General features: G+C 29.7%; 1 protein-coding gene across 2 annotated transcripts; it reads left to right on the forward strand.

Annotated features, from left to right (window-relative positions):
* Positions 1-752: 752 nt before the first annotated feature.
* On the forward strand, positions 753-7,217 carry NSI (nuclear shuttle interacting). 2 transcript variants are annotated; one of them, XM_088109916.1, is made up of 9 exons: positions 753-907; positions 1,002-1,096; positions 1,186-1,246; positions 1,858-2,041; positions 2,372-2,471; positions 2,609-2,709; positions 3,422-3,515; positions 4,320-4,423; positions 4,554-4,598. In XM_088109916.1, exons 1-9 carry the CDS (start codon positions 873-875, stop codon positions 4,581-4,583), a joined length of 804 nt encoding a protein of 267 aa, XP_087966042.1. In that variant the 5' UTR covers positions 753-872; the 3' UTR covers positions 4,584-4,598. The 2 variants fall into 2 exon arrangements, with proteins under 2 accessions (XP_087966042.1, XP_047163960.1); XM_047308004.2 differs by lacking the exons at positions 4,320-4,423; positions 4,554-4,598 and adding an exon at positions 6,880-7,217.
* Positions 7,218-23,339: the final 16,122 nt, after the last annotated feature.

Consider the following 23,339-nt stretch of genomic DNA (forward strand, 5'->3'; position numbering starts at 1 on the left):
TATTACAGTATTAATTTATGTCGTCAAGACTGAGACACAAGTGATCATTTTCTCTCTATAATTGCAATAGCAAATGTTCTTCTTGAGATCTAGAGAAAATGGTCATATATGTCCCAATTTTAGTGGCATAATTGATATTGTAATGTTGCCTTCTGCAAGGAATACGATATTTAAGTTAGTACAGTTAGAGAATTTTATATTAATTATCTATGTTAAACTTCTAGCACCAGTCAGTCCAACTAAAAACGATAGGTGAAGAAATGAAAGGATGATTAACGTCATACTAAAGGGATGGAAAGTCGTGATATATGTCTGCTTATGTTTAACTGTGGCTTGTGTTAGGTTTCTCGATAAAAGACACATACATAGAAAGGGATATCAGACATTCCAATTATTAAATTGTAGTCAACAAAGCAACATGTACAATGTTTCTAGAGACAATGTTTCCTCCCTACACATGAAGCAATAATCTTGTTCACTCCTTCCGAAATCCATTTTTCGGTCATTTACATACTCTTCAAATAAAACTTCTAAAGGCAAAAAGGGAAATAAATAATAGTAATTAAAACCCAATGGTACGGCCCAAATAAAATCCACAAAAAGGGAGTGTGTAATTATTAATTAGAAAGTGTAAATAGTAATTAAAACCCAATGGTAAGGCCCAAACTTGAGAGTGGAAAAAGAAGTGCACGAAAATGTGGTTGGCAAGGGAGATACGCATACCATCATCACCATCGTATCAACATCATCTACATACATACATGCATCATCAGTCATCGACTATTAACTATCTGAGTGTTGTGTTGTGTTGTGTTGAATTGGGTGGACAAGACTGACACGACAAGGAACGCAGCAGCTCTCTCATTCTCACAATGCTAACCCTCAATATCAATGCTATTTCTTCTTCGTCGGTTCTCTCTCTTTATCTTCCACCTCGACACCTGGTTTTTTTCATTCACTTTTATTGTTATGATTATATATTTCTGTATTTTTTGTTTCAGGTTCTCAATTGTTCCATTTCATGCCAATTTTCCACTGTCTACTCAAACACAATTATTATTTCCTTCCAATCTTAGTTACTCCTTTGCTACTACAGGTGGACACGCTCTCACTGTCTTTCTTCTTCCCTTTTCTCAATTTCTTATCATAGTTTATTCACTGTAAAGATTTCTCTCTTGGCTGCAGCAACCAGAAAGTTCAAGTCTTTTCAGCTCAAGGCTGGATTTTGGGAATCAATTAAATCTGGGTACCTTCAATTTTCATTCTTCATTTTGATAATAAAAGGAAAACAAAAAGGGCACTAGCCCCTACACTTGTATTGTGCAAAACCTTATACACATCCACAGGAAATCGACCACTTTGTGCCTTAATTTCGTAAAGTTTGATGTTGTGTTTGAGAAATGTTTTTATTTTCACTTTCACTTTTTTTTTCAGAATTTTGTATGGCAAACAATAAAATAATAACTTCAGAAAACGGGAGATAGTGAAAATAGATATTGTGATAACTTTACCGCTTTGATTCGTTATTCTTTCAACTTGTTAGGGTGGTTCTTATTCTTTTCATATTGACTTTGTGTTGTATTTGCTTCCCCTTATTTTGAAGAAAATAATCGCGTAGTTTTGTCCACTTCGCGAGAGAGTTTTTGAAAATGTGCTATTAATTATCTAAATATAAAATTATTATGAAACATGTGTACCCTGTTGCTTTTGGGAGTTATAATTTTACAAATTTTATATGTACGTGTTCCCTGCTATTTAATTCTAACTATTGCTAAGACATCCTAGTGCACTTATGATGCTTAGTGTATCTCTTATCTTGAAAATACCCTTCACCTAATGACTTGTTTCCTCGTCCAGGTTGATGAAAGATAACTCGATGCAAGTCATTGATCCACCCTCTATAGATGAAGAAGATGAAGAACCTCTGCCTCAAGTGTTTGTCCTTGTGGAAAAGACAGAACCTGATGGGACAATTGAACAAATAATATTCTCTTCAGGTGGAGATATTGATGTATATGATCTTGAAGCCCTCTGTGACAAGGTGTGATTCTAATGTGTCTTTAAGTTGTGTGTTGATTTTTCTAATTTCTATCGTAAGGCAGTTTTGAAGTCACTTCTCTACAGTCTTCAATACACTGAAATCATTTTAGTTTTGAAGTTACTTAGTTTGTCAACACTAGGACTTTCTTACTAATCACCGCACTAGTTTCCTTTGGTATATTTTCCTTAATACACCTCTAGCGAGTGGATTTTTTAACATCACAATTTACAAATTCAGTGTATAACTTTTATCACTACAAGTTGAGTGCTCAGACTTTGTTATTTTATCATGCTCACCCTCTGGCAAAATGAATGGTTATGACTTTGACAGGTAGGGTGGCCACGTAGACCACTGTCAAAATTAGCTGCGGCTTTGAAAAATAGCTATATAGTAGCCTCACTTCATTCTATAAGAAAGTCGCCTGGGTCAGGTAAAATTAGTATGGCATCTTGTTTTTGTTTTCTGTCTAAATCAATTAGTTGGATGGTTAAGCCTTTTCTTTATTCTTATACCTATCTAAACCTATTTGATGAACATCTTAGTGTACTTGGCGAAGTTATTTAACAGAGGGGGATGAACAGAAGAGATTAATTGGCATGGCCCGTGCTACGTCTGACCATGCCTTCAATGCCACAATTTGGGATGTTCTAGTTGATCCTAGTTACCAGGTATTTTCTGTCACGAACTTGGATTTTGAATAAAAACTCTGGTGCTAGTTGCTTGAAAAGTTTGCTACCAAAAGTGGAATATGCAAAATCTCAAGTTCATGTATAATATACTTTAGTCTAATGTATAAATCATGGTAAATATTGAATTGGCATCATTCAGTGTCCATTTTTACTTAACGATGCAAAATTCGTAAAAAGTTAGTGGTATTCTGTACTTTTCCCCTCCATTCTATTTCAAACTACTCTAGTAAAAACCACTCTCTACTTGAACACCTGCTAAATTTCCAAAATATTCAGCCATAGAATGAAGATTGCTAATGCTTGAATCTCTAATTTTATTGGAAGAATTATGAAATGCACATGGTAATGCATTCGAGCATTCTGCATTTCTGCCAAAACGAATTTTTGTCTGTTCCAATGTAAACCGTGACTATAGGGTTCATTTGAATAAACAACTTAGTTAAGGTCTTTTGAATAAGTGCACATTATGTAAGTTGCTTTCATAATCAAAGGAAAATTCTGGTTAATCTATTTTTATGTAAGCTGTTTTCATAAGCTATCCTGGAGAGCTTATTGAAATCATCTTATGAACCTATCATAAGCTATTTTAAAGCTATAAACAACACAAGTACTCATGTTATAAGTCCAAATTAGTTGTACATAAGCTCTTCCAAACGATGTACTGCTTATTGATGCTGTTTTTATTGTATAGGGCCAAGGTCTTGGTAAAGCTCTTATAGAGAAACTGATTAGAGCTCTTCTGCAAAGGGACATTGGCAATATAACTCTGTTTGCAGATAGTAAAGGTACAATAATTTTGACATCCTTTATGCATAGTATCACTAATGTTAATCACAAGATGTTGTGCAAAGTCTCAAAGCTGCTCTGTCTCTCAAAAGTGCTTTGTTATTTTGTGAGCTGGTGTCATGCTTTCCATGGTTTCTTTTAATCTTTTAGGTTTTTTTTATCGACAAATGTTAGTTGTTAGTTATGTTAGTGAGGGGAGTCAAACTCACTACTTCTCCTACTCTCTTTTCCAAACTCTTCAAACCAATCTTATATCTTCCAAATGTTAGTGAGAAAAGCTGAATCCAGAATCTCTTTTACCCTCCCTTCCAACTTTTAAGTGAATACAAAGCAAGCCATTTCTTTCTGCATCTCCATAATATCAACCTATACTCCCATAAATTTTTTTACTCCGGAATATACAATTTGGAATACCATTTTTTGTATTCCGAACTACAAGATAAAAAATATATTCCATATTGCATAATTTAGAATACAAATATGTTATGGATTGTGTAACAACCCAAAATACAGTCTAAAACTTTATAATAGAATAATCACATTTAATAATATTACAGCTCAGTCTTTCATTAAAAGAGAAGTACGCTTGTGGCCGAACGGCCTTACAGAAAGAACTAAAAACTTAAACTGTACAAGATAAGCAATTCTGACCAAACGGTTTACAAAAGCCCATACCGAACGGTCATACAAAAGCAAAGGGAAAAGGTGATCGAGCGATCACCTTACTATCAGACTATACTACTAACCGAACGGTTCTACTGTTCGGTCTTAACTTCTACTTCTACTAAGTTTTCTTCTTTCAGCGCCTCTCCCAGCAGCTCGTCTCCTTCTGCTCACATCCACATGGATGATCATTGCAATAGAAATACAGACGAACGTACAAAACAGACAAGACAGGAAACATAGGGTAAGCTTATGTAATTCAATTCATGTATAAACATATATTTCACACAATCAACCAAACAAGATAATTCATCACTCGTTCATGCAAAGCCTAATACTAGACTGACTGTCCGGACTGTATGAATTTTGTGTAGCTACGACGTTCGTGCACCCGGGTGATGTAGTAACTGGCATACCCTCAACAGCTGCCACCCGAGGTTAGTCCTATCTGTCCAAATTAACCATAAGGATTAGGACCTCCTGTCATTCCCACACATGACTTACCCTCCTCTACGTGAGGACGAGTAATCACAGAACATTAGGATGAACCGCCAGCTTAGCATGCCCACATTCATACTTTACCAATTTCCAATATACATTCATGAGCTATTCCTCCCCGGAACGCTCGTCCATAATCCAAAACATTTATCCATATCATATTCTTTTCATCTTTCATTATTAATAATCTCAATTAAACCCCTCGTACAAAGATCACTAAGGATACCAAATACCGAACGTTAAACATCAACCTGTGAACCAGACCGAACGCTTGGAGTGAGACCAAAGGTCTCCAGTTCCAAATGGATCACACCGAGAGATGGAATCATTGGTTTTAAGAAAGGGAGTGATTAACATAATAGTTCGCAAGAACGATTAGGAATCAAACGTTTATTTACTAGGTGAGCCAATTGAATGAACTAACTCTCGAGTTAGACCGAACGCTAATAGGCCTAGGCCGAATACTAAGACTCTAGGCTGAAACCAATTTAAGACAGACACTGTGAAAACCTCAAATACAGGTAAAGAATTGAATCAGGTGAATAGACCGAACATCAATAAATATACTTAGTTTTTGAATGAGTTAAACATCAAGAACAATCAGAATGTCAGTCGAAGACCGAGCACCGAAAAGGGCGAACCCTATTGAGTTTGAACTAACGTTCATATATATGTATATATATTTTTCAGAAAGGAGAATGAGTACCTGGTGTAAGACCGAGCACTTACTGAGAACGAGCGCTTGGTGGAAGACCGAGCACTACTCAGTACGAACGCTTGGTGTAAGACCGAACACTACTAAACTTATAGTAGAAAGGCTTGATAAATATAATAAGATACCATTTTGAGTAGTGTTTAAGAACGAACGAAAATATACAAATACATATAGATATACTTAAGTTTATAACCGAATACCAAGGAACAACTACGCTTGGTCGAACGCTCATGCACAGTATTACAAAACGAAGACGCTCGTCCTCAACTAGGATTCTTCCCAAATGAAAGAATCCAATTCCAACCAAGTTCACTAGAAAAACCGAACGGTCAATGACCGTTCAGTGACGAACGTACACTTTCATAGGGAAATTTCATACTAGAATTCTTTATATCAATTCATCTCTCAACAACTATTTTCATAAACTCAAACATCCATATCATAATAAATAATCATACTTCATATAGTCAAAACATATCAACAATCATACTTCATATACATTCCGCCACTCAACAAACATGCATTCATTAGCAACGAACGTAAAAACGAACATACAATTAAATTATATAAGTTTCCCTTACCTCTAATGTGACCGAACGCTCACAGCTCGTATAGAATAGCTCACCACCAAAAATCTCAGAATCTTACGGTTCACTCTTTATGAAACTAAACCAAACAAAAAGCCAGAAATGGGCTCAGAACGAGATTATGAACTCATGCAACTAGAACTTGGTTTGCATGTGCCAGAAAACGAACGACTAAAGGAGAAGAAGAACTTACCAGTTCAGAACCCAAAACCGATCGGTTCAAACTGAAGCTCTTGACACCGGCAGAGTGAATATGTTGCCTGAGTGATGATCGGAGGAAGAAAAGGTGAAGCTTTCTTAAAGAGAAGATGAAGGAGATGTAGAGAGAAGGAGGAGAAAATGAGATTTTTCAGAATCTGGGGAAGAAGGGTGCATGTAGTGGCGTGGATTTCTGAAAAATCAAAGTTTTCCTTCCAACGTCAAAAACGGACGTCCACTCAGCTGCTAACACCTGCCTTCGCCCATCTGAGTATCGAACTCCTCGCTTGACACATGGAATTCACTAAAACGGCACTGTGCGTGGATTTGAGTGGTTCTGACATATTGTATAGTCTGCAATAAAATTTTCATATTTTAGATTGTATTTTCCAAAGTACAATTCTGGAATGCAAAATTTACATTTTAGATTACAAACATCCATAGGGGTGCAGTAAGAAGTTTATGGAGGTGCAAGAAGAAGCTGCCTAGAAAGCAATGTCATAAATTTGAAGGGCTTTATCTAGGAATATTCTTACCAATTTAACTTTCTTGACGATATTCTTCTTTTACTGTATTTACCTCCAGTCTTGACCAATGCTATTCTTATATTCAGTGCCTAATTCCCTTCTAATTGGGGATGTAGTTTGGTATTGTTTGGCAGCTTGGAGTCTCAATATTTGCTTTTTTGTCCATTGAATGCAGTCGTGGAATTTTATCGCAATTTAGGCTTTGAAGCAGACCCAGAGGGCATAAAAGGCATGTTTTGGTATCCGAATCACTAATTGCAATTCCACAAAGCTTGCTTTTTATGATGTCAACGTTGCAATTTTCAACAACAAAGTATATATAACAGAGAAGCAGTGCCAAATTTATCTATTACTTGTAACATTAAGGTACAAAGATTATTGGATGTCAATCCTGTGATTGATTACTGCATTAGGTGTTAGCAAGTTATTCTTTTTTTTTTTTTAAGTTTCACTACTTTTGATTATATAACTTGCTTTATATTTGAAAAAACAGAAAACCGTCGCTTATTACTATTGAGTGTTTGTGATTTTTTTTTCTTTTTTTATGTTTGTTCATTTTGGATGAAATGTATTATTTAAAGAGAGTAGTTTTCTTCTGGTGTTTGGTTGTTGAGTTTATAAACACGGTTACTGTTAATGACATTTTTCTCAGTAAATTAGTTTTTTAATTATCTGTTAACTAGTTAAAAATCATAAGTACTATGACATTTTAAAGTAGTTTTTATAGAAGGTAACATATTTATCACGTATTAAGGTTTGAAATAATTAGATAACATGAATGTCTTATCTCATTAAGCGAGGTTAGTTAAATGGATTATGAAAGAGTGGAGTTAAACCAAAGCTTTAGAAATATTATGAAGATTTTCTCCAATGTCTTCTCTTTTCTATTATAACAGTTAAAGACGAACATCTAACCTCCTTTGACTATTTCTTTCAATGTTTTTCTTCCTTTTGGTCTTTTCTTAATATATCCAAACAATTTAAACCATTTTTTCTTCGTATTTTTTTCAATTGCTATAACACCAACTTTTTGTTGTCTATTATGATTTTGTTATGTATGAAAATAATATGAACATTATCATTTTTGTAACTCTGCATCTTTCTTTCATGGTGTCCCCTTTAAAGCTCACCTCTTACAAAGGTGGCAAAATTGGTTGGATATGATAAATTGGTAGCTGTTTCTTTTAGCACCCTCATAATTTCTTTCTGTTGTTCCTATATATGAAAATTCTCATTTCTGCCCTTTGGGTTCATAAATTTGAAAGTTGTTTTTGTATGAAAAAAAAAATTTCACTATTTGAAAATTATTTCTCTTCTGGATTTTTTAATTTTGGATTGTGTTATTTATGTTTTTTTATATGAAAAATACTTTCAAATCATATAATCCATAATTTTAGTTTTTTTAAGAAAATCTAGTGTGTAATTTGGATTTTTTTTTGGATTGCACATCCATAAGTAATTCTTTTACAGGGGTTTCTCCCTGCACCTCAAAACCTTCTTCTTTCTACACTTCCATTTTTTTTGGTTAATGACAAAATTACCTTTCTAATAAAGGTAGAAATCTTTTTATTTTCTCCTATAATTAACTCCATCCACCCACCCACAACCACCCACTTTTATTCATTTTGTTACTCTCCACCCTTTTTGCTCTCGACCACTGCACTCCCGAATTTCGTCAAAAAGAATTTGACACCACACCAACCAACCTTCGTTCTTCGTCCACGCACATTGGACACCATAGTATATATTCCTTTTCCTTTGCCTTTAGATTGGTTGGTTTATATTTCATTTAAAATTATTAGTACAGTGTATATACACGTAGAAATAAGGGATTTGTGTAGATTTGAAAAAAAAAGGTTCATTGAATTTTAAAATTCAGCTATATTTTTCATCTAATTTTGAAATGCGGTTAAAGGTTTGTCGAATTTAAGTTGTGAACCAGATTTAAAACTAAATTTTAAAATTTGATGAGTGCATATCTATATTTTTTCCTTAATTTCTTTTGTGTTTTTTTTATTTTTTATTTATATTTAATGTTTTAATATTTTATGAATTTATTTGTTATAAATATGACAAGAACACAAGGTGTATTTATATATCAGGTTAAAAGTTCTTTACAAGGTGAATATAGAAGGAAACCTACGACATTAGCTCGTAGAAGGGGTTGCTCCAAAGAAATTGTGGCATTACACCATGGTGATGTTTATGAGGAACACCAGGATGTTTTTTAGCAGTAGAATGATGTTGTTGAGGACCATGAGGATGATGTTGTTAAGGACCATGAGATGATGTTGAAGAATAACATGAAGTAGGTAGATTTTCTGGAGGTCCACATGATATATCACTATTGACAAGTTATGCCGATTATATTGCATATGCGTTGTGGTTGAACTAAGTTAGTATAGTAGTTGAATATATATGTGTATATATATATATATATATATATATATATATATATATATATATATATATACATATATACATATGTATATGTATATATATATATGTATATATGTATATATACATATATACATATGTATATATACATATATACATATATATATATACATATATATATATGTATATATGTATATATACATATGTGTATACACATATGTGTATATACATATATTAATTTTGATGGTTGATGATTTGTTTGAACTTTATATCTGATTGTTTTGTCTAGGATCGAGAAGAGATTAAGTTAGTCATGCAGCATATATGTTTGGGGAGTTGTTGTATTATCTCTCTTGTATGAGTAGCTCAAAAGTTCCAACTTTGCTAAGACAAAATAATTAGCTAGATATCTAATTCTTTTACAGGTGCACAAATATCTTACACTTTCATTTCCTTTATTGACCAACCTTTAATTTGTTTTTTGTAGGGTTGAATTTATGAGCACTTCTCTAGGATATGAATAAGGCATCTGCTTCCTACTTATGATGAAGATAGATTTCGTGCCACATGTTGGGTGATAGGGAGGCCAATTTCCAGCTTATTTGAGGTCAAGGGACATTTGGATGGACTGACATATGATGGGATGATCCGGACCCCATATGAATCATATCGAATTAGTCGTCCACATCTAACCTTTAGTATGTTTTATAGGTGAATCAAAGTCGGTATGATTGTACACAAACATCTACTTGAACACGTGTTAAGGCAATTTGCATGAGTAGTTGATTCTGCAATTGCCAAACATTGCTTAAGAAGTTGACATAATAACAATTTATGATTGTTGGTTTCATTTTATTGAGCACGTATATGTGAATGTCACACTAGTGTCATCTGCATTTGCATGTGTGAAAGGATACCTTTAGTGGTTCATAAGGGTATCTCATCCCTATGTTATTCATGTTGCTGAGGACAATCAACTTAGTCTTGTACCTTAACTTTGATGACATGTCCCAGATGACATTCCAGTTCACAGGAGATTGGAGTCAAAATCTAGTTTGTTGGTATTTAACTATACAATGTTTATGTATTTATGCTATTAAAGAATGTTAATTAATTTGTTGTGACCTTGAATGCAAGAATTTATTAGTCGTGTGATGAGCATCTTACATACGACAATTGATTGTTGTGATGTCAGCGATGACACTGAAGCATGGGAGTGTACTAATGAGACATTACAGATAGCTTGTGTGACGTCTAAAGAACATGCATCCAACATTAGAGAAGGTCAAAATGTATGTGACAAACGTTCATCTGGGTAGCAATGCCTTTTACTACGTATTTGGTTGTTTTGAAATTTTATGTAATATTTGAAATGTCAGAACTTTGTTTTTATATGATTAAACAACTTTGTTAATTTTGACATAATCAGTATATTAATGGAGATTATGTGAGTTTTTATATGTATGAGAGTGATATGCTTGACGATGAATTAACAACAACTTTGTATTTATATAATTAAACAACTTCTATTTTCATTTGTAAATATGTTCACATTACAAAAATATAAGTTCTGAAGCAAGTCTTCATAACTAGTATTCACGCCCGTCAACTCTACAAATGTTTACATCCTAGTTATATAAAAAGATGACCATGCCCGTGCCTCGGGGTAACCATGGGTAGACGATATGATATCTACTATGGGTAAAGGACAACATTCTTGTAGGTGAACCTATAAAGATAAAATTAGTAAATGGGACTTTTTATAATAGAATAAAAGAATAATAACTTTACCTATACAAAATGAGATCCATGAACGTGTCCTATACATATTAATCAATGTTGTCTTATATCAGAAGGTGATGTACTATGTAGTGAGAAGATCATAATATTCTGACGATATGACAGACTAAGATGACATTATGTCGATTAACAATAACATAGTCAATGTCTAGTATAGTCATCCACTTGTCAATATTAACTTGTAATTAATGAAACAAATTGTTACGGAAGAAAAATGTAAGACATAATAAGTAAATTGTCAACTATAACAACACGTAACGTTAATCATAGCAAAGACTTTCTTAGTTGTTCTAGTTGATCATAGCTTCCCACTAGTCTTGCATATTCATCACATCATTGATTAACTTCTTTAAACAGGTTATGTCGGATAAGGGGTCATGACTCTTCATCCATCCCCAATAAAGCAACAATGCATTTATAGTCATAACGATCATCAACAACGACATCAACAACATCGACTATGTAAGGGTGACAAATATGATGAAACTAATCTAACATGGGTACTCTCCTTTGTTGTACATATTTAGCCTTAGATTGTATTTCTCTTTTTGTTGATGAAGTTTTATAGATGGAATGCAAGGAGTCTATGTGCTAAAAATATAATGGTTCAGCTTGGTAGACCTTTGAGATTGATGAACTTTACGCTTCTATGCTCCATTCATTTTCACTTTATGGATTGAAGGTACCATAGATGTCATAACAAGATAAACAATTTCAAGTAACTTCTGTTTGATGTTCATTTTTCCTGTAATGTTGACTTCTTTGAAATAATTAAGCACTAGATCAAGTTCAGGTTGAATGCATAACTCTACTTGCGATATTTGATAAAATATTTGAAAAGTTCAATATAGTTCACATGATATGAATTTTAGATAGAGGAATGATCACGAGCCATATCGTTTGAATTCATAAGTACATGATGGATCATATGTTCGTCTCAGAACGCATCTACAACTTTCACTATTAAATCTTATATTCTTTACTCGATCGAACTCCTGAGCAATGAGTCTCAAATCATATCTTGATACACGTCCAACCAGTCTTTTATATTTGTTTCCTTTGAAAGTGTTATTCACAAGATTTAGACTTTTTTCAAAGGATGCCTCTATCTCATTATATTGTAAGATGATGACGTTATGAATTGCATCCCAAAACGAACGAAGGTCTCCCATATTGCTCCCTGATACTTTCTTTAGGCTCTAGTGAGCCGACTCAACCTGATACAAAATGACATGAACAATATTACAAAACATATAACAAAAACAACTAAATAAAACAAAATTAAAACCATACTTGTTTGATATTGTGTTTCTTAAATGCATAACCCAGTTTGTCCACGTCTTTACAAAGTATAACTTATACGGAATGATCCAAGACTCATCGACATATTCAAAGAATAAAAGTCATGAAATACAAACATAATAAAGGCAATTAACACAATCAGTAAACATCGATTCATGTTCATAATCCATGACATTCATCAAAACGAGGACTCTGACACTAACAATGACCTGTGGACCTATCTCATATGTCAAAAATAATCCTTTAAGCCTTTCTAGAGGCAAGGTGAAATTATTTTTCCGTTCACTTGATAAGAATGCAAAGAATGTTTAGAAAGTCAACCCTATAGATGTGACTCCAACTATATCAAGCAATGACAATTGATATTTGTTGGTTTTGTATGTGGTATCCATCAACAAAACAACATTAAATGTATTCAATAATTTAACTACATCAGGATGTTTCTAAAAAAGGTCAGTTACCACCTTAGATCCGTCGACACGTCTACTTCAATGGATTATTTATCACGATCCAACATCATCATCAAGGGTTGTAATTCAATTCTCAAATATCTCAATGATCGTTTGTAATTATATATTGTATTATATAGTTGCTTAATTGTCGTCACATTATAATCATTATTTTCTTTGAGTGTGGGTAGAATATTTGTAGGTTTTACTTGACTCTTAGTCATATCAATAAGCAATGACTCTTCAGTGGAATTTAACCCCCCAGTAAAAGGGTGACCAACTAAACTCTCTGTCAAATCATGGTTATGATACTTGCAGATAACCTTTAATTCCCACCCTACTCCATTAAAAATTGGTTTTCCCCTCGATTTAAAAGGACACTTGCGTTTTCTTATGTCTTATATACTTGGTTGAACATCATATTTGTATTTTATGCACTTTCCTCCCCTTTCATATCGTAACAACACAAACGTCTTTCTCACATGTTGACCAATAGCTTTATCATATCTTATAATTACAACAACAAATCGAAAATCAAAAGCAATCCGTTAAACTCACTTAATTAAGTCATCACGTGTGGAAAAGATATGATTAGTTGTAGAATTATTTGTATAATCTTCCTCGCACATTTCATTGATAAAAGAAAAGAAATATAATATAAAGCTCGAATTTACTTGTGAGTCCATCACACTGAAAGGATAATCTTCCATCTTACAATATGACATAACATCACTACCATTGAATACCTCACTTCTTTGATAACGATACTAATAATAATATCTCAAGAAATTATTATAAAAAAGTATAAAAATTAAAATAATAGTAAAAAACAAATAAAAAGTTAAGAGATTACAAAAAAGAATTAAGGATCACCAGATTTCGAAACCTTGTTAAGGTAGTTACCGTATTTCAAAATTTAGTTAACGGCTTAGTCAAATTTTGAAATCCGATAATGGGTTTCACCAGATTTTGAAATTTGTTGATCACCTTAACTAGATTTTGAAATTTAGTTACTACCATAGTTGGATTTTGAAATTCAGTTATATTCTAAACAGATTTAGAAATCCAGTCACTTCTTAAATTGGATTTTGAAATCTAATAATTTTTTAAATCAGATTTTGAAATTTGATAACTTCTTTAACTAGATTTGATGACCTTTTTTCACTTAGACAATTTCAAGATTTGATGACCTTTTTTCACTAAAATTTCGAAATTCAATAATTTTCTATGTGGATTTCAAAATCTAAACCTAATTTCAAATTTTGTAAGATTCGTAAACAATTCATAATCTGGTACATGGTAAAAATAACTATATCAAACCAAAGAAATATAAAATTTAAAAAAAAAAATTTATACTTGGATTATTTGAAATGAAGAAAAAGATGAAGGTGAACGAAGCAAAAGAAGAGGCCTTGTTTTCTGATGAAAACGGAAGAAAAGAGCACCATCATACACACATACGAGAGCTAAAAAAGAAGAATGATGAAACGTGAAGAGTGAAAACTTGAGGTGCATGAGAGTAAATATACAACTCATATTAAATGTGATTTGATAATTACTGTTTACATATTTTTTTTAGATATATTTTTATTAAATGATACAAATGTTAATTTGGAGATGTAGGGAGAAAGCTTATAGGTGTAGACAAAAGCACCCTTCTTTTACGTAAAAAGTTTATAAATTGTGGAATTCAAAATTCAATTCGAAATTCTACAATTGGAAAGTCATTGTTAAAAGGATATGACAGAAACTAAGAATAATGTTGCCTTTTACACACTCCATGGATGTGCAGGAGTTCTTCATCTAATTTCCTCATACATATTTTAACTCAGAAATCTTATTGTATGAGATAATTTGCTATTTTTACTTCAAAGTCATTTTTCTCCTTTTTGCTTAAAATTGTAAAGTGAAAAATCCTTTGTAAATCATAAAAAGTGAAATCTTATTGTATTTGTAAAACTTTTGAACTATAAATTAACTAAAGAAGACACATTTCAACGTGACAATTTCAACTTTGAAGTACGTCTAACTAATTAGGTCAATCATCTATCTAAATGTGTTTATTTTGTAATAATATTTTATATTTTATGTGACAACTATACTTACTATAATTAAGACAATTGTGCTTTTAAGAATGTGGTATGGCGACAAGGAAACTACTATGAGTTTGAACACAAGAAGATGCTTTCTCCCACTAATAATATTATATTTTGCAAGTGGGAAGAAAGTACAAATTAGTTAATCCTACACTTATAATGATCACATGCAAAATTCAGTTATATTTCTTCTTGTTAATTATTACACCTTTTATCGTTGTCGGTAATAAAACATTCCACTAATATAACAAATATACTATATTTGGCTTTTAACTATTAATGGAAATGAAGTTGATAATCGTGTTCATAATTTATGATATGCTTATCATAAACATGCTCTATAAAATATACATATACTTTCAATTTGTAATAGAAGATTTTTTTATTATTATTATTATTATTATTTTGTCAACCCTCTTCATAGCTATTAATCTGATTATAAAGATTAAATGGGATTCTGATGTGAAACTCGTGGACCTTCAATACACTGAAAAGAAATATAAAATATAACAAATATCACGACAACTTTAACTATAAATTAGGTTCCCACGTTTGCTAAGTTATGAATAATTAAGTGAATAAATATTCCTGTCCATTGTTAATTTTGTCAATGAATGACTATATGTATTTATATTTGTAAGTGTCACTATGATTCTATTAGTGTATATATTCATAAGTATGACGCTATATAGGATCATTTAGAATAAAATCAAATTAAAAGAATAATAAAAAAATCGATTCAAAAGTTCAACAACGGATTAAAGCAAACAATTATTTTGGATTGATTTGGATATATGTTTTCAAAATTAAATGGTTCAATTTGATTTCCCGTTTAATACTTTAAAATTCATTTAATTTCAATTGAAATTAATATTTATTATTATTTGATATATTAGAGAATATTAAGATCATAAAAAGGGTTAAGTCCGACAAACTAGTTTGTCCGCTTGCAAAAAAACAGATTAATTTTGATTGGTTATATTTTAAATTTATTGCACTGTTGTACAAACGTGTATATAGCATTTGGAATACTTATGAGAGAAAAATCGTGGTTATCAAGCATTTATATCATAATATATAGATACAACATAAACACATGTATTTTGTTGGTAAAGATAGAGACTTCTTATTTATACATTACAAGAAAATTTAATTTTAGTAATTAATTTATTAATCTCTAAAATATTAAAATTAATCGTTAATTTAATTAAGGACTAACTAACTTATTAATCTTTAAAATAAATAAAATTAGTCACTAATTTTTAAATAAATCATTATGAATATGGAGATCTCAATTATAAAATTAGTCAATCATTTGATTAAAGATTAATTTATAATTTAATAATTATAAATAACTAAAATATTAGTAACTAATATTATCAATTTAGATTCGGATTTAAAAACTAACTTAATTATCATTGTAACACCCCAAAAATTAAACATCTCACACACAAAATTATTTTATTAATAATATAAACATCGTACAGTATTACAATCATCCATTTATGAGTAACATAGTTCACACTGGAAATACATATTTTTTTTAAAACATCATTAAGACACTCCTAAATTTTTTTTTTTAAACTACTCTTCATTTTTCGGCTGCTTCCTCCTTCACTTGTATTGGTTCGGACGTCGTTCCAGCATCTGCTCCCGTATAACATAAACGTTATACGATCATCGCAAAATAAGATTTTCCGGCACAAACAAACAAGTAAGGGTGAGCTACCATGCAAAATTCAAAGAAAAGCATTACACTATTATTATACGTAATACATTCACCATAAATTCTTATAAGATGCAATTATCATACTAGACTCTATTATCCGGATATAATGTTGATGGAAGTCTCGGGTGGTCATGCACTTGTGGTGACATCTACAACGCAGTTATGGCCAAATATAATATATCACATCACCCACAAGGTTAGTCCATTAACGTCTATGTACATAGACTAGGACCTCCTACTATTCTCACCACATAACACATCCTTCTCTAATTGAGACTGGACAATTATTAGAATTTTAGGATAACCACCAACAACAGGACCCTCAACATCAACATATACACTAATACCATACCATTATAGAGTCTCTCCCCGAGACTCATACTATATTTCAAATGCATAATTTCATATCAAACATCACAATATACATTCATAGTAGAATTCATACAAAATAATTATAAACAAAGGAAATATTACTATAAATGGTCATAGAAGAATCAAGTATTTGACAATTATCAAAAATAATCCTAATATAAAAATTCTTGGGGAAACAAGAAGTTCAATCTGGCAGAGCCGGTTAGACAACTTCTAATCCTTCCAAAAATAAAAACGAAAAAGGAAAACAATAAAAAGTATGGGGAAACAAGAAGCTGAATCTGGCAGAGCCGGTTAGACAACTTCTAATCCTTCCAAAAATGTAATAAGAATAAATAAGGAAAGAAATAAAAAGTTTGGGGAAACAAGAAGTTGAATCTGGCATAGTCGGTTAGACAACTCCTCATCCTTCCAAAAATACAATATAAATGAATAAGGAAAGCAATAGAAAGTTTGGGGAAACAAGAAGTTGAATCTGGCAGAGTCGGTTAGACAACTTCTAATTCATCCAAAAATACAAAAATAAACAACTAATAACATACAAATGGCATAACATAATCAACATCACATTTTACAACTATCACACTTGGATCTAAACACAGAAGCAAGTTCTCGTTCAAAATTCAAGATCATACAGAAACAAAATATTTCATATTCAAGATTTAAGATCAAACAAAAGCAAAATAGTACATATGCAAGACTCAAGATAATACAAAACAAAAACTTAAACGTAACTCCCCTTACCTTTATTCCAGACTTAATCTCCTTCTCTGAAACCGTTCTCAGAAAACTTCCAGAATTTCCCCTCTACAACTAGAATTTCCTCCAACTCTCTTCTCTCACAAATTTTTCTAGAATTTTGGTGCAAATTTTCAGCCTCCCCCTTGACTATTTATACCCAAAAAATGTTACTATTCATTTTTACTATTCATTTTTTTTTACTATTCATTTTTACTATTCATTTACTATTACAAAAATGTTATTTTAATCACCATTTGCTAAATTCATATCTCTGATTCAATTCTACGTGGAGTGTTTATCTCTTCCACAATTTTAATTTTTTTTTTATTTTTTAACTATTCACTTTTTACTATTCACTATTCACTTTTTACTATTCAATTTTCTTTAAAATCCTAAATAAGTTATCAAAAAATTTGAACCTCTCCTTCTATAATTACTATAATTTTATATCCAAAATTTACATTTTTCTATCCATTAAAATTATTATTACTAATAAAATGTTAAAATTTACTATTATAAAAATTCTTCATGGGTCTTACAATCATGATATAAATATCAATTTAGATATGAGATATATAAAACTAATTTAGTGATCAATTATATAAAAATTAGTTTAGCAATTAATTATATCAAAATTAGTTAAATGACCGAATATACAAATAAAATAGTTTATTATAATTATTTTTCAACATAAAAATTATTAAAATGTGTAATTTTTTTATTACTATATACATAATATTATATACATAAATTTAATTATTAATTATGGTAAAATATATAATAAAATTATTTATGTTTAGTTTAAATGAATTTTAACCCAAATATCGAGTCACGTCTATAGAATCTTTTTAATACAAACATTAACGTAAAGACGGAAATTAATGCAGAAAAAAAAAATCACTACTAAAATTCTACACTTTACAAAAAAAAAATTACTTCCTAAGATTCACCATGTCTTTAATCTTTGTATAAGTGGGATAGAGAAAGTGTAATGTGATAAGAATAAAATAAGAAAAGAAAAAGAAAATTGATTTAGCAAAGAAGTTCACTTTGATAATGGAAACAAATTATTCTCATATGGACTTTGTCTTCTTTCACAATTTTTAATACTCATTCATCTATCTAGGAATTTTTCACATTTGAACAAACCAAGATTCTAAAGTGCTATTTCTCTCATTTTCACACTAATTATATTAATGACGATGTTATCATATGATTGGAAATTGATTAGTTTTATAATGTTCAATATAAACTTCTTCTATTAATCCTTCCCCATTTGAGAAAGTTTGTTGTACCCATAAAAGTTTCAAAGATAATTTGAAAAATTAGATTAATATTTAGATGACCCTCGCTTTTATAAAACATCTCAAAGATGTAATAAAATAACTAGAGGGTCTTTCCATTTTACATTTTCTGTCATAAATAAATATATGTATATTAGTTAAATATTAAAGTTTAAAATAACAAATTTCAACTTATTTTAAACTTAAAAAATAATAAATAAATAAATAAAAGAAATATATCTATACTATTTTTAGACAATGAATATACTAGAGAGTATATTTACAAATGATTAATTAATCGGTGGTAGAAATGTACAATCAGAACGTGTGGGTTAGAAAATGTTACTTTGATAAAGAAGTCTTATGTGAAATGATAATTAAATCTTAAAATAATACCGGAAATGTCGAATACCAAAAAATGTGATGGTGAATGAAATTTGTCCTTTTTAATTAGGCAAGTCACAAAACATCTGTGTTATTATTCGATGTAATACTTTTTGGATATGTATATTTCAATACCAAAACATATATAATTCACATATGAAAAATATGCCAAAGATAAAGTTTTCATTTATTTGACAACATTTAAAATACTTATTATTGATTACATTATTAAGACTTAAATCTATTTTAGGTTTTTATGGAATTAGTCCTACTTGTGTAACAAAGATATATTAATTTTTTGTATTTAGTTTACTTAAGATGGAAGAGTTGTGTATTATTAGACAAAAATAATTTATTTTGTATGGTCAAATATGGAACAAGGTAACGAATAAATATTGAAGTTATTTTATTTGTGGTTGAATTCTAATGTTCAAGACTTAAAAAATGATATTTTAAAAATAACTTTAGTTTAAAAGTAATTTTTTAATATTAAAAAGTTATAATATAAATAGTTTTGTTTGGAAAGAGTTTCATTATTTTAAAACACAATGTTTTTAGAAATTATTTTTTTAGAGTTCTCTAACTTATCTCTAAGAGTTATTTCTTTTTGTTCGTCTGATTGAAGAACTCATACTTAGATTGATCCCTGGATCAAGCTCTTCAATTTGAATCGATTAGTTTCTCTATTTAAGTAAGCTCACTTTCAACCATATTTTTTTTGTCTTTTTTGTTATTTATTGCATATGATCATTCTTCCACTTGCATGTGTCGTTTTAGTAATCTATATGAATCTCTACTGATCAATTATCCTAACAGTATATCCTTATCCTACAAGTTGGAAGGAGTTTCGTTAGTTAGGATCTTGTGAGTTGTTGGGTTAGGTAAGGGAAGCTAGTTGTTTTGTGTGCATAAATTTGATAAATATGATGTTTTGCATGTTAATGAATTTGATTGTTGAGTATGAGTGAATTGATTTGAATGATTTGGAAGTTTGTTTCATGCCTGATTATTTTTGCTTGGTTTTGTGTGATTGAGAAAGTTTACAATTTGAGTAATAAGACAAATTGGTATGAGTTTCCATGTTTAAAACTGTTTTGAACCAATGCATTGAGAAAAGAATATCAATTTGATCGATTAAATAGATCCAAGTTTCTTAAAAAACACAAAATAAAATTGTTGATAGTTGGTATACCATTGAGAGGCAACAAATTAGTGTTGAGAGGTGACAGACTGATGCTGAGCGCCAGCCTCATTGTGTAGATCTGGGAACATATTAGCTTCAGACTGTTGAGCACTAGTTTGTACCACTGAGCATTGTATTTTGTGAATGTTTTGGTACTGAGTGGCAACAAGGCACCACTAAGCACCACTTTTATACTACAAGCCTGGAGCTTTTTAGGTCCAGTACGCTGAGCAACAAAAAGTTTCGCTCAGTCTAACTTTTTGCGAGAAGAATGACATTGAGCGTCGGTATTGTCGTTGAGCACTATTCTTGCGAAAGTTTTGGCTTTGAGCACTACATTTGAGCATCAATTTGTATGTTGGATTGTTTTTTTCTTTGGCTATTTGAGATAGATTTATAATAGATTTTATGTGTGGTGATGGTGTTTGAAGAAATTTTAAGGAGAAATTCCTTGTGGTGATGACATTAGTGTATGAATTGACATATGAGAGGTTAGTAAGAAAGTATTCTAAACTCTAATAATTATTCTGAACTCTAATAATTATTCACACTCAAATATAATGAATTACTTATGTGGTGAGAGCTGTAGGAGGTCCTAGCCATTTGATCATTTTGTGTTAGGTGCGAATGACACTAACCTTGTGAGTAGTAGAATGATAACTTTTTTGTCTATGACTCTGCAAAACATAAATATTATTACAAGTGCATGCCTACAATAAATTTCTATGTTAAAGACATGTATCTGGATAATTAAGTTAGTATTGATTATTTGTGTGTATATATGATTTATTGTATTTAATGCATGCTTAGGTTATATTTGATATGATTTACATGTTTTAAAATAATTCTTTGTACACACTAACATATCTATGGTTTCTTGTGTTTTGTTTATTTCTTTTTCGATCATCACTTCATAATGTGAACATCTAAAGGGTTTCGCCTTTAATGGAAGGAGATAATGATAGTCTTCTTTAGTTTCTAATAGTTATCTGTATATGAGTTTTTAGAAACTCTAAATTATTCTTAATTATTTTATATACACTTTTTTACAATTATTTATTTATTTTAGATAATTGTTAATATATATATATATATATATATATATATATTTATTTATTGAGACAATCTCTTATTATAATATATTATTTTATTAATTGTAAGTTACTAAGATGTTATAATTCACATGTTTAACATTTAATTTACATTTAATTCACATATTTAACATTTGTATGACTAATTACTTTTTATAAAAACTATAAAACTACTTTTTATTTAATATTTTGTTAAAGTTTAATTCACATATTTAACATTTGTATGACTAATTACTTTTTATAAAAACTATAAAACTACTTTTTATTTAATATTTAGTTAAAGTGTTTAAAGTAGACTTCAGGTTAAGTGATGGTTCTATTAGAAGATAATTTATTGAAAAGAGAAAACAATCAATTAAAGAGTTTTCGTCTTTATACAATGTATAATATAAATTGATATACAAATAAACTAAACATATAAATTATTTAAATATTATTTAATAACTTCTAGTCTTTAAAAAGATTAAAAAATTATTAATCTACATAACGTTCTAGTCTTTTTTATGACATGTATAATCATTAATAAGCTTAATGTGTGAATTGATGTTAACTATTATATATTTAATTGAATAATTATTTCTTCTTATATTTATTTTTCTACGATTGTGTATTGATACGCCAATAGATCAATCTATAAGAGCAAATATGGGTCTTTAAAATAGTAAATAGGCATTTGTTTTATGTTATGTTTTTCTTTAGAAGTTTATCTTTGGACTATATAATATAATCATATACTAAATATTTAACTGAAACAATAATATGTGATTTAGAGTGTAGAGTTTAAATGCAAACTCAATAAATTGTAATAAAATTTGTGTTATCTTATCAATAATTTATCTTTTAATTTTAAATATTTATTTTATTAATTTTTTAATTTATGAACATATTGAATATAAAATTTCAATTTAATATATTTAAATAACTAAATAGACTAATCTATCAAATTTAATAGAATTTTTTATAAATTCAAATTTAACCTTTTTATTAAATACTCAAACCAGTAAATAATATTTTTATTTAATAACATAAACAGACGAATTTAAATTTATGAAATTAATATATTGAATAATTGTGGACTGCATTTATCAAATTATTAAATATATTTTATTTAATTACGTAATAGATTGAATAAACACATCTTATTCATATATATATATATGAACAAAATATTTAATAAATATAATTTTGATAGAACATACATAATTTTTTATTTGAATATTTATTTTGTATCCTAAAATTTTATAATAAAACTTACGATATAAATATAGTTTAAACGATGAATAATTAGTTTGTATTTTAAAAAAAATAAATTATATTTAAATACAAAAGTCAATGCAATGGAAAAAAATAGAATATGTATTATATAAATATACTACCATAATAGTATTAAATATTCTATTTATTCAAATATTATATATATATATATATATATATATATATATTGAGTTATTAAATTTTATAATATTTACTTTATATTCAATAACAAACTCTTATTATTATTGTTAGAAAAAAAATATACGTGTTGAATATATAAATGTTTTTTATAATGTCATTCAACTATAAATTGTATGCACGATTATTAATCTTAATAATAAATACTTCATGTATGAGAAACGTTAACAATATATGTTTTTATTGAATGAATTGATTTGAAACAAATGCTATATATAAAGTGAAAATATTACATATGAAAGATGTTATAATAAGAGTAATTGTTGATATAAAGAATTACTGCGATATTTTTGAAAAGGAGGTGGAGGAGTTGGCGGGCGTAAAAAAGATGGAAAGTGTTTGATTATTATATGAAT

This window comes from Vigna umbellata, chromosome 3, assembly GCF_029865625.1.
Source record: "Vigna umbellata cultivar VRB3 chromosome 3, Vumbellata_1.0, whole genome shotgun sequence".
Classification (NCBI taxonomy): domain Eukaryota; kingdom Viridiplantae; phylum Streptophyta; class Magnoliopsida; order Fabales; family Fabaceae; genus Vigna; species Vigna umbellata.

Bases quoted from the DNA above. Each gene is read 5' to 3' on its own strand.
- NSI (XM_088109916.1), top strand. From the start codon at position 873: ATGCTAACCCTCAATATCAATGCTATTTCTTCTTC. The intron at 1,247-1,857 runs GTACCTTCAATT...TTCCTCGTCCAG, and splicing joins TGGGAATCAATTAAATCTGG to GTTGATGAAAGATAACTCGA. The intron at 2,710-3,421 runs GTATTTTCTGTC...TTTATTGTATAG, and splicing joins TAGTTGATCCTAGTTACCAG to GGCCAAGGTCTTGGTAAAGC.